We start from the raw sequence: 12,324 nt of genomic DNA on the forward strand, positions 1-12,324 counted from the left end.
GCCGCCGCCGCCCCTGCTGACGACGCCCCTGCTGACGACGCCCCTGCTGATAGGCCCCTGCTGCCGCTGCCCCTGCTGACGACGCCCCTGCTGCCGCCGTCCCTGCTGCCGCCGCCCCTGCTGCCGCCGCCCCTGCTGACGACGCCCCCTGCTGCCGCCGCCCCTGCTGACGACACCCCTCTTGCTTGCCGGCCCGGCCATCACGCTTCTCGTCGGGTAGTGGACCCTGCGTGTCGGCTGCAGCCAGGGGAACACATACTGGAGGCCTTAGGAAGGGCGAAGGCAGAACAGTGCCGGGTGTGCCATTTATGAATGGCAGAAGAGAGACACCCGGTTGGTTCTTCTGTCGTCTCTGCAAAGTTGCTCTTTGCAGGATAGGGGGAGTGTGACCGAAAGTACCACACTAAGGTCATGTATTGGAGCGCGAAAAAAAAACCCCTAAACCGACAGCGGAGGGCGCACGGGGGCCGGCCGGGGTCCATCAGCAGTAAGGGCGCGCATCTCCCTCCTCCACCTGTACCCTCGTCATGTCGAGTGGAAAAAAATGCAAGACTCTTCAATGGAGGAGGGAGAAAACAAGAATAGAACAAAGAGTCAGGATTACGAGTGAGTATTCTGCATTTATTTTATATTTAGTTTTATATTTATTACAATTTTTATATATCTGAATGTGTACATGATAAAATAATAATAAGACATTTCATTGTATGCGAAAAGAGAAATGTCACCTGCATTCCTTTTTATTTATGTATTGGTACCAGAATCGAAGAATGTAATATATATATTTTACGTATAAAAAAAAAATTATATATATGTATATATATTATATATATATATAATATATATATATATATATATATATATTAATATATATATATATATATATATATATATATATTATAAATATTTTGTTTTTTTGAGTAAGCAAATTACTTACAGTCTTAGTAATATCAATCATTTACCTTCACTTTAAAAACAAATTGCAAGTCTCTAGAACAATATCTCGATTTATGGTGAATTATTTTGAAAAAAATATTTTTATTCCCTCCGCGCGCCGATTCTCGGCCGAAAATCTCCGAAACGCGTAGGTCACATTCTCCTAATATTTGTGCCTTTTCATATTACGCTTATTTTATAGTTTTGTTATATATGGAAACGTGCGCAAAAACATGCACAATATAACAAAAAATATTGGAAGGTTGTAGCATTTCTCATTTTAGAAATATTTGCATATAAAGTACGATAAGTACGAAAAAAACTACGATCGGATCAAGTTTGACTCAACCGAAAAGGTCAAAAAAAAAACGCACTTTATAGCTTATAAAATCTTACAGTCTAGTAATATTCCAATCATTATCTTCATTTTAAAACAAATTGCAAGTCTCTAGAACAGTATCTCGATTTATGGTGAATTTTTGAAAAAAAAATTTTCCCCTCCGCGCGCCGATTCTCGGCCGAAAATCTCCGAAACGCGTAGGTCACATTCTCCTAATATTTGAGCCTTTTCATATTACGCTATTTTTCAAAAAAGGTTTATATATGGAAATGTGCGCAAAAAAGAAAACATGCACAATATAACAAAAAATATTGGGAAGGTTGTAGCATTTATCATTTTGAAATATTTGCATATAAAGTACGATAAGGGTACGAAAAAAACTACGATCGGTCAACTTTGACTCAACAGAAAAAAAAGGTCAAAAAACGCATTATAACATTAAAAATCTTACAGTCTAGTATATCCAATCATTTATCTTCATTTTAAAACAAAAAAAAAAAAACAAATTGCAAGTCTCTAGAACAATATCTCGATTTATGGTGAATTTTTGAAAAAAATATTTTTTTCCCATCCACGCGACGATTCTCGGCCGAAAATCTCGGAAACGCGTAGGTCACATTCTCCTAATATTTGAGCCTTTTCATATTACGCTTTTTGTTTTTTTAAAGGTTTATATATGGAAATGTGCGCAAAAACATGCACAATATAAACAAAAATATATTGGAAGTTTGTAGCATTTATCATTTTTGAAATATTTGGATATAAAGTACGATAAGTACGAAAAAAAACTACGATCGGTGAACTTTGACTCAACCGAAAAGGTCAAAAAACGCATTTATAACATAAAAATCTTACAGTCTAGTAATACTCAATCATTTATCTTCATTTTAAAACAAATTGCAAGTCTCTAGAACAATATCTCGATTTATGGTGAATTTTTGAAAAAAAAAATATTTTTATTTTTTTTTCCCCGTCCGCGCGCCGATTCTCGGCCGAAAATCTCCGAAACGCGTAGGTCACATTCTCCTAATATTTGAGCCTTTCATATTACGCTTTTTTTTAAAGGTTTATATATGGCAAATGGGCCCCAAAAACGTGCACAATATAACAAAAAATATTGGAAGGTTGTAGCATTTATCATTTTTGAAATATTTGCATATAAAGTACGATAAGTACGAAAAAAACTACGATCGGTCAACTTTGACTCAACCGAAATGGTAAAAAAACGCATTTGTAACATAAAAATCTTACAGTCATTTGTAACATAAAAATCTTACAGTCTAGTAATATTCAATCATTTATCTTCAATTTAAAACATATTGCAAGTCTCTAGAACAATATCTCGATTTATGGTGAATATTTTGAAAAAAATATTTTATTCCGTCCGCGCGCCGATTCTCGGCCGAAAATCTCGGAAACGCGTAGGTCACATTTCTCCTAATATTTGAGCCTTTTCATATTACGCTTTTTTTTAGAGTTTTATATATGAAAATGTGCGCAAAAACATGCACAATATAACAAAAATTATTGGAAGGTTGTAGCATTTCTCATTTTTTTTATATTTGCATATAAAAAAAAAAAATTTTAAACAAAAATTCGACATCCGGTCAACTTTAACTCGTTCGAAATGGTCGAAAACTGCATTTGTAAGCTAAAACTCTTACAGTATCGTAATATTCAATCATTTTCCTTCATTTTGAAACAAATTGCAAGTCTCTATAACAATATTTCGATTTATGGTGAATTTTAAAAAAAATTATTTTTTTACATCCGCGTGCTATGAATTCATGCATCATTTTGTGATAATATTTTCTCTGTGTTGCTTTTATCGTTTTACAATGTGTTATATATCAAAATGATCGCAATTTAGTGCACATTACAACGAAAAAAAAGTAACTTGTTACCTCTAACCGTTTGGCGCACAGCGCGATTTGAATACAATTACGTATATATGAAATTTCGTTTTTGCGCTATCATATATCGCATTATTTATATATGATAATGATAATTTTTTTCATTTCTGATGGTTGCATACTAAACTTCAAGCAATGACAAAAAAAGGAGCCAAAAATGAACTCTTAATCTTGAAAACTAAGCGCGCTGTGATTTTTTGAAAAAAATATTTTTTCCGCTTACGCGCTCACTCTCAAACCCCTCCGGCACACGGGAGTCATTTTTTTATTTACCGCTTCGGCGTTTAAGGGTTTATACCCTGAAATCCTTTCTAGCCAGGACTTCTCAAAAGACTTCAGGTCCTTTGTTTATTAGAGAAAAAGAGGGAACTATTTCTCTGAAAGGTATTAGGCAACAAATACTATACTTTATTAAGCAAGCCAATCCGGATTCAATCCCACATGTCCATGACATCCGGGCAGTAGCTACCTCTATTAACTATTTCCAAAACATGAACTTTGAGGACCTGAAGAAGTATACGGGTTGGGAATCTCCAGCAGTATTTAAACGCCACTATCTCAAAAACATAGAGGCCCTTAGATTCCCAACAGTGGCAGGGGGAAGCATAGTTTCCCCTGAATAATTGTGCCTTATAGACTTCCTTCTAGCCCTTCTGTTACCCTTTCCCTAGTACTCTCTCCTTCCTGCCTGACTCGCTTGTATTCCCCCACCAACCTATCTCTTCCGGGCCGGGCTGGGCCTTGGCCATCCCGCCATCGAAACATATGTATATATTACTGTAATATTGGTCGTGAAGCCATGATTGTTTTACGCCCCATCTGTACTATCCGTCCAGTTAATTTGGGTACCATGTTGTACTTTAGCATCACCAGTTTCTTGTAAATATTACTCTTAAGTCATAGTTTAAGCCTTAGTCTAAACAGTATATAGGTTTATTTTTTACATTAAGTTTAGACATTAAATTAAATTTTAATGAAACCTTAGGTTTTTATTAACCTCCATTTATATACTGCTCTTATATGTTTTCACCGGCAGACACAGGTCGAACCCAGAAAAGGGATTTTGACGAAGGAAAAATCTATTTCTGGGGGAAGACCTGTGTTGCCCGGTGAACCCAGCCCTTTTCTCTTTTGCCTTTGCTTTCCCCCACCCTTGGCCAATCAAAGCCTGGAGGTATATTCCAGGAATGAGCTAGCCGCGTGGGTATTAGTAGTAGTAGCGAGTGGAGGGTAAGGCGGGGGACGCTTGGAACGGCTCCCACCGCAGAGGTATTTTGAAGAGGGAATCTTCTAAGTGGCAGAGGATCTGTGAATAGTAGCTTCCACTTTGCCCCTTTACTTATACCAACACCCTTTGGGGTGCTCGCACTGAGGGTAGTAACTTCAGCATACCATGTAAGCTTTTTCTCTGGTATATTTAGGATATATTTATACTTGAAAAATGAGCTACAGGGATTTTTCACCGGGCGACACAGGTCTTCCCCCAGAAATAGATTTTTCCTTCGTCAAAATCCCTTTATTCAATATTACGATCTTACCGAACGTACGTCAATCTGTTCAGGATGGATAGCACCGATGGGTTTGAGCACCTCTCCAGTGCTACTGTTTTGGGAACAACCATTTCAGCTTGAACTAGTCTTTGGCATCCTGTTATCACCATAGAAGTCTCCCTTCGGGATAACTTCACCTTGGTTCTCTTCATTAGAGAATGTAGGAGGTCTGCTTTCAGTCCTTATTCATGTCTCTCGAATGAAGAAGAATTAGGCTGGAGTGCAATTTACAGGATCCTACGAATATGTAATAGATAGTAATATCCAATTATATGATAAAAGTAATGTAGGACATTCCTTAGAAGAAATGCAAAACACTTAATCAGGTCAGGGGTCAACCCGGAAAGTCTGCTAAAAACCACAGTCACAGGATGCGTGTGAAGGCTAGCTAAGCATAAATAGAAAACCCGAACGTCAACCTTCTTGTTTGGGAACCTACTTTGGCTCTCATGAGAACTTAAAAGGATGATGTGTCTTGACCTAAAAAGAGGTGTTCGTTCGTACACGTATCTTTTGTTAGGTTTGCTAACCTATCGCTTTGTAAATCAATCTGTAAGAGATCACTTCCTCTTTCTCCATTGTCTGTCAGAGACATCCAATTCTTCTCTGCAAAAACTATCTCATGATGTAACATTTTAGAAGAATATAAGGCATTCCCCGGGTTACATTAGGTTCGGCTTAAGTCGTTCCAGACTTAAGGCGCTTGCATCATGTTTCTATTAACCTGCTTTACAGCAGTGCTGTAACCCGTACTTACAGTTCCGTTGGTATTTATTCCCATTGTAATTACAATGATTCAGGTTAAGGCAATTTTCGGCTTACAACGCCCTGCTGGGAACGGAACCCCCGTTGTAACCTGGGGACTGACTTTATTTATTTTGGGCTACCTCTGTGTTTCCACCCATACCCTCAATCAAATTAAGTAACATTAAGAGAGAGTTCAGAATATATCTACCTGCCTGTATCGAGAGAGAGAGAGAGAGAGAGAGAGAGAGAGGGAGGGTTCTGTGAACCTCTCCTAACCAAACGCTATTCGCTTCAGCAGATCAAAAGTACACACTGAGGCCTGCTTCTGTTATCAGTTGCATCGTCTAAGTAATAGGCACATATCTGTAAGTTAATTCTTCTGGTATTTGAGCGAGACGAAGAGTACCTTCTCTTAATTAACCTGAAAATTAGGACAGCCTTTCGGCTTCCCAAGAGTTTCTGGTTTTGATTTTAAGATAACTAGTGGTATTGTTTCCCAACTACACCACAGTATTTGCATTATCACTGAACAAGAAGGTTTTCTTCCCTTGCATTTCGATTAAAATGCAGATGCTCACGTGTATCTTTTTTGTGCTTGATGGTTCTAGCCGAATGCATTCCATCATGGAATGCGCTACAAGGCAACTCAGTACATAAGGAGTCGAGCGAGTGGTAGAGTACTCTTGGTACTGCTTGCTCTCCAAGATTCTGTTCGTTGTAGTATTGTTTCTCCTCTGTTGAGGATTAACTACGAATTCGAATCTCTCTGCTTGGCAATCATGGACTTAAGTTTCTGGTTGGCTTGGAATTTTTGCATAAGGCCCATGTCTCGTGCTCCACATTTGCTGTTGCAAGAATTTTCAGACAGAGATGTATCTCATTAGACTCATTATCATCTTTCTGTTTACCCCACAGTACTATAACAGAAGTCTGTAGCCTAGTCTTCTGTTCCATTGCACCTGCCCCATCGGCCATTTGGATGATGCAGAATGATTTTCTTCAGACAATTTAAGTTTTGTCTTCTAATATACATTTTCTAATTCGTAAGGTGTTCAATTATTCTTTGTTCACCCTGACTTGAAAATGAATAACGGAAGACTTCGCCTGTTCCCCACCCGACTAGTTCTGCTTCCAAAGTAAATAGAAAATTCCTCCCTGATCCAACCCACAAGATGTTCTTCAGGCAGTACAATCCCTTTGTTTTCATTACTGAAAAGCTCTCCGCCTTCATTGCAAACTCCGACTTTCTTTTCGAGCAGCAATGAAGTAGCGGAATGACTTTTTCAGTCCTCTCTAAAGCAACAGGGATTAGAGCTGTCTTCACTGGTTGGTGTCATCACAGGACTTTTTATGATCAGAATTGTGAGATTTTACTTCTCTCGATTCAACTGTGAAGACGTAGGTCCACATTCGCCTTAGTCGTTCACTAAGTACTATAGTATTGATTCTCCTTGGGTGAGATTCAACTACTGATGAGAAACTTCTGTCTTGCCATCACAGGGACCTTGGTCTTTAGAAGGCATTTGAACTCGTTTAATGTGCACAGGCCTTACGAGATTCATCATCTCGTCTCAACATTGTTGGCAACACAAGATAGACGATTTGCAGGAGATCACAAAATCCTTTGTGATCTCCTGCATGTGGACTTTGTATTGGTTGATCCAGATCAGTCATTACTTTGTCCTATGTGTGTGTTTCTGTACCTATGAAGGATTGACACCCTTCATTGAGTGTCAGTACCTTTATCCACTGTAGACTGCCAAAGCAGAAGTGTCTAATGGCACGTCTTTCTCCGAGTCTTACGATATCGTAAGAGACTTCTCTGCAGTTGGATATGTCCAGTGGATGGGTACATTTCATCACTTTGAAGAATATGTTGGACCGGGAGATAGATGAGGTCTCATTGTGACCATATTTATATCTTTCTTCCTTTGGGTCTGCCCACAGGTCCTTGGAACCTCTTTTCCTTGGACTGGTGGTGGATGCTCTCGGGTTGTGTTTGCTTACATGGCTCCTTCAAGAGGACAAGTTGCATCTCATCTATGGGGTGCGGTTCTTGAGGTAAGAAGGGTTGCAGAGTGACTGGCCTCTCCACTTCCCCCTCCTTGTCCTTCCACTCCTTTTCCTTTAGATTGAGGATAGGATTTGAACTTATACTTGCTGGTCGGGGGATTGATGTGGTAAGCTTACACACTGAACTTCTTTTCTATTTTTCTTATCAGAGTCATAGAAGCAATCCTGCTCCATCCTCTAGCAAGGGGAGGAAGGAGACTGGCAATAATGCAAATCCTTCCCAGAACTTTGCATTAATGCCTTCGACTCTAAATATTTTTCCCAGCCCTTTTTCAGATAAGTTACGATTCCTCACTCATTTCGAAAAGGCTCAGAAGTCTGACTCTTGTTCATGCAGCTCCAATACTCCGATCAAGTTGTCAGAGGCAGGGCACTTCTCGCTCCTACGACCAGGAGGAATAGCCCAGGTTTGCAGAACTCCAATCATTTCCAGAGGCTCACTCACATTCCTCCCACTAATCAGTGAGTCTTCCTTATGTAAAGGACAGAGGGTTTGTATATCATGTAGGAACAAATCACAATTTTTGCAAGTAAATTGTATTTTTCCTAACTATATAAACTTGAGGTCCTTTACATTAATGCCCACCTCATGCCACCCCTCAATCTGAACCTGGGCCGAATGGCAAAGTGGAGTGTTTACATCCGGGCAGGCAGGCCTACCCGCCTAACAGACGGTAGTTACTACCTAACCCCCTTGTTCAAGAATTTAACGGATGTATTGCAGCCTACACTGAAAGTAGTTCCTTATGTAAAGGACCTCAGGTTTGTATAGTTAGGAAAAATACAATTTACTTTCAAAAACTGTGATGTTGGCAAGGTAGCTCTGCTAATGTACAGTAAACGTTACATAATAGTAGTGGGGTGGGAGGGGAGAGAAAGAATTGAGGCTGAGGATTAGGGTGACAGTGCACTGGAGTCCACCCCCTTTCACTTTGTCTTTAAAGGAAGATCTGCTCTGCAAGGCCCACAACTTAAGATAAGAACAGATTGATCCATATGCCACCCTGAAGATCCTCTTCAGTAATTGCTCCAAGTTTGAAAGCAAACTTGAAAGGAAATAAAGTCTCTTATTTGTGTCAATGAGTGTCATTAGAATTTTCTACATGGTTAGACAAAGAATGCTGGTATTCTTTCAGATGAGGCTTGACATTATAGGAAAACCTTTTGAACTTGTACCTTAACTTTCTTTTAGGGAATGCTTGGCTTGGATTTTTATAAAATAAAGGCAAAATATAATTTTAACCATACCAAACTCATGTTTAGTGTTTTTAGAAATAAGCACAGATGGACTCCACTACAGTGTGATTGTGAGATGCAGGTAACACTTCAAACTGAACTGGAAAGCTATCTAAGGTAATGGTTTGTTTGACATTAGCAAACCACTGAATAATGAATATATGCTATGTACCATTACTTCTAATTGCTTCTAGCTCTTTTCATTCACAAATAGCTTTATCAGACCACATTTACCATTTTGGTTTGCTGTCCTTTCATTGATGTGATTACAGCTATCTATAGCTTGTTAAAAGCCTCTGGGTATTTTATTATACGTAGTTAAAAAGAAGTTTAGCTATACAATTAATTGTCTCTGTCGTCTTAAATTTTGTAACAGTCTTTAGAATACTAAACAGGTTATTATTGTGCATAAATATTAAGCTATCTTTGTAAATGTGCTTCATAAACTTTTATCTTTCAGGATAAATGTGTAACACTTTGAACAAGAGCATCTAAGAAAAAGCTTATGATGAGGACCAGGCTGGGTTCTATGTCACCAGCTGGGGGATCAGTCATTCCTCCAACTGTGGAGTTTCCCTCTCAGAGACGAGAGAGGGTTGACTGGCATAAATTGGCTTCAGTTGATCTTCATGATCTAGCATCTGGATGTAGTATAGAATTTCTTCAAGAAAACATTTCACATGTAACTTTTTGTGATGCTGAAGCTGAGTTTGACCTTAGCACACCTTCAGGTCAACGAAGCCTTCTGAAAATGTATCGACTAGCTCAGTTGATTATCCAGTATCTTTTCCTGTCACAGGAATATATAGAGAGTCAACTACAACAGTCCCAGGATGATGTACAGCAGATTACAGAGAAGTATCAACAGGTAATCAAAACTGTAATGTATTATAGTAATGTATTATATTGTATAAATGAAAACCTTAATATTTTACATCAGTTTTATCTGCCTTTTGTGAATAAAGCTGCCTTTTCTACTTGATGAAGTAGGAGGAATACTAAATTTGGTTACTGAGTGGGAATGGGTCATATTTAATAAAGACAGGATATTGCTACCTTGCTTATTTCAGTTTGCCATGCTTTGCTGTTCTCATTACATATAAAGATTTTTATTTAAGTAACTTACCAAGTAACTACATAGGTACGTATTGTTTCCACTTGTACGACAGCTCAAATTCAAAATTTTGTGGGTAGCACTTCAATATCGTTTGTGTAGGTAACAGCCTGTTCCACTAACGGAATATTGGAACGACCTAGCAGATAATCCTTATTCGTTTCCTGCTGTCTGTGGTGGCAACACTTGGTGTGGCGGTAGTTCTGTTCATTATTTTCCGGTTATTTTACTGGATTCCGATGGAGGCTTCTCTAAATTAACCATTGGAATGCATATATTGTAGCCTACAAGCTGAAATCTTTCAGGACGAGTTTTCCCCTTTTGTTCTGACACGTAATAAAAACCCTTGGTCCTTTACATAGGGATATACTTACAGCGCAGCTGGAGCGGTCGTAAGCTTTCTAACAAGGTAGTTCGATAGTAACTGCTTGTTCAATGGTCGGGAGTTCCCCCTGACTGGAGGGTAAACATTCACTTTGCTTTCGGCCTCTGTCGGATGAGGACGTGTGTTCGCCGCTCTGCCCGCCATCATCGTGAGCTTTCAATACGCCTTCGAGAACAAAGAATTGATTCCTTGTGTCGCTTTTTCACTTACTGGTAGTAATTGTAGAGGGAATCCTACCGTAAGTACTTATTATTTTCTCTTTTTTTGTATTTTCATTGTGACTTGTGGTTGCATCGTGAATGAACATGCAAGCCCACGAGACTGAGAAGCCCCCCCGGCCCCCAACCAACCAGAGGTTATGGCGAGGGTGGTGGAGGGCCCGTCATTGGCGGGGCCTTCCATGTTGTGTACTCACGCTGACCGAAGGCCGTGAACGTAGTGCTTCTTGGGCGGCCGAGCCTGTGGTCATAATTTGTTTGTTATGATTCCTAGGTCGGGCGGGAAGAGGAAGGCAGTGTCGGGCTCCATGGGTTCGGTGCTGGGAAGTGGGAGCGCCTTACGGGGAGGGGAAGGGAGCAGGAAAAGCGTGCCGTAAACTGGGCCAAGGGGTCGTTCGAAAAGTCTCTACCGGTGGGACAGCTCTGCTTCACGGACACATCTTCCTCTTTCCTTCCTGCCCTAGCCACTCCTCCCCCGTATGGCTCCTTTCCCCTCTGGGCGGGGACGTGTCGTGTTTCCGCCTTGTCGTTCGACATATCTGTTCGAGCGCAGAGGAAGGAGGGGGCGCTGGCACCCCGACGTGGAATTGGAATTGTAAAAACCCCACTGGCCACCGGGTACTCTTCTGCTCACATTCGGGGGTGGGGGAAACTCCCCCCCCCCATGGGGGTGAGGCTGGGGAAACCCCCCCCCCCCCCCCCCCCCCCAAAACCCCCCCCCCCCCCCCCCCCCCCCACTAACCCAACTCTTGCCTACCTCAGGTGGTGGACTACTGCCGCCGCGGTGGGGGGAGACCTCGAGCTAGGCGGTCTGTATGTGGTTAGTTTCTAGCTGGGCCTTTTGGGCACTCCCCAGCAATTCAGGGGTCTGCTCGTACCAACTGGCCGCTCCTGTAACTCATGGCCCGGTGATGTCTACTACGACCACCATCTCGACACCTGGGTATGCTGCTCCGCCTCACCTGGTGTCCATCAGCACGTGACGACGGCGACACCATCAGCTGCTGTGCAGGCCCTGCTGTCGTTCGTGCTGCGAGAGGAGTTGGCCCTACCACCTGGGTTTGCTTTCCTTGCCCCAGCCCCTGACTTTGAGTGCCCGAAGAGCTCACCGCTCGACCGGCCTCCAGTTCCAGTACCAGTTCCTGCCGTCGCCGTTCCAGTACCAGATCCTGCCGTCTCTGTTCCTGCCCGTGGTGTTGCTACTCCCACCGCAGGTCCTCCAGACAGGTGGCAACGTGCTGTGGGCCGTGTTGCTACCGCAACTGGCCCCCAGCTCCGTCCTGGATGGAGGATCTGACGGTGGTCCTGAGGAAGCTGATGAAGAAGAGGTCCAAGAAGAGGAAGGTGCCGTTGTCTTCTTTGTTGTCGTCTGCTGCCGCCTCTTCCCCTTCGACTTCCAAGGCCCCACAGCCGAGGAAGAAGGTGGCCTACCCCCCCCCCCCCCCCCCCCCCCCCCCCCCCCCCCCCCCCCCCCCCCCCCCCCCCACCCCCCAGAAATCTCACACAGAGACTTCTAAGGGTCGTCTCGCTCCGGTGGGACAGGTGGGTCTTCCTCTGGTCCTCCTGTTCCTTCGGGAACGGGGCCCGTCTCTCCTTCCCCAGGGAAGAAGAAAACAGGGACCGCAGGGGCACCAGCTACCGCTGGTACCTCGTCTCCTGGTTCCAGAGGTTCCACCTCTGCACCAGGATCCGTCTCAGCTGCTCGCTCGCTCACGTCACTGAGTGTATGGTCACCAGTAGCCAGGGTCCAGGCGGCTGAGCCTGCTCGCTGCCAGGACCCAGGCACGGAGTGGAAGACTGGTGGGAGTCGCT

General features: G+C 42.3%; 1 protein-coding gene across 1 annotated transcript in view; it reads left to right on the plus strand.

Annotated features, from left to right (window-relative positions):
* The first annotated feature begins 9,259 nt into the window (after nt 1–9,259).
* The window catches only part of LOC135201663 (cilium assembly protein DZIP1-like), a 54,225-nt gene continuing 51,160 nt past the window's right edge, over nt 9,260–12,324 (plus strand). The window contains exon 1 of the mRNA XM_064230776.1: nt 9,260–9,663. Coding sequence (XP_064086846.1) covers nt 9,301–9,663 — 363 coding nt within the window. The 5' untranslated portion in view covers nt 9,260–9,300. The remainder of the gene's footprint in view (nt 9,664–12,324) is intronic.

This window comes from Macrobrachium nipponense, chromosome 28 (assembly GCF_015104395.2).
Source record: "Macrobrachium nipponense isolate FS-2020 chromosome 28, ASM1510439v2, whole genome shotgun sequence".
Taxonomy (NCBI): domain Eukaryota; kingdom Metazoa; phylum Arthropoda; class Malacostraca; order Decapoda; family Palaemonidae; genus Macrobrachium; species Macrobrachium nipponense.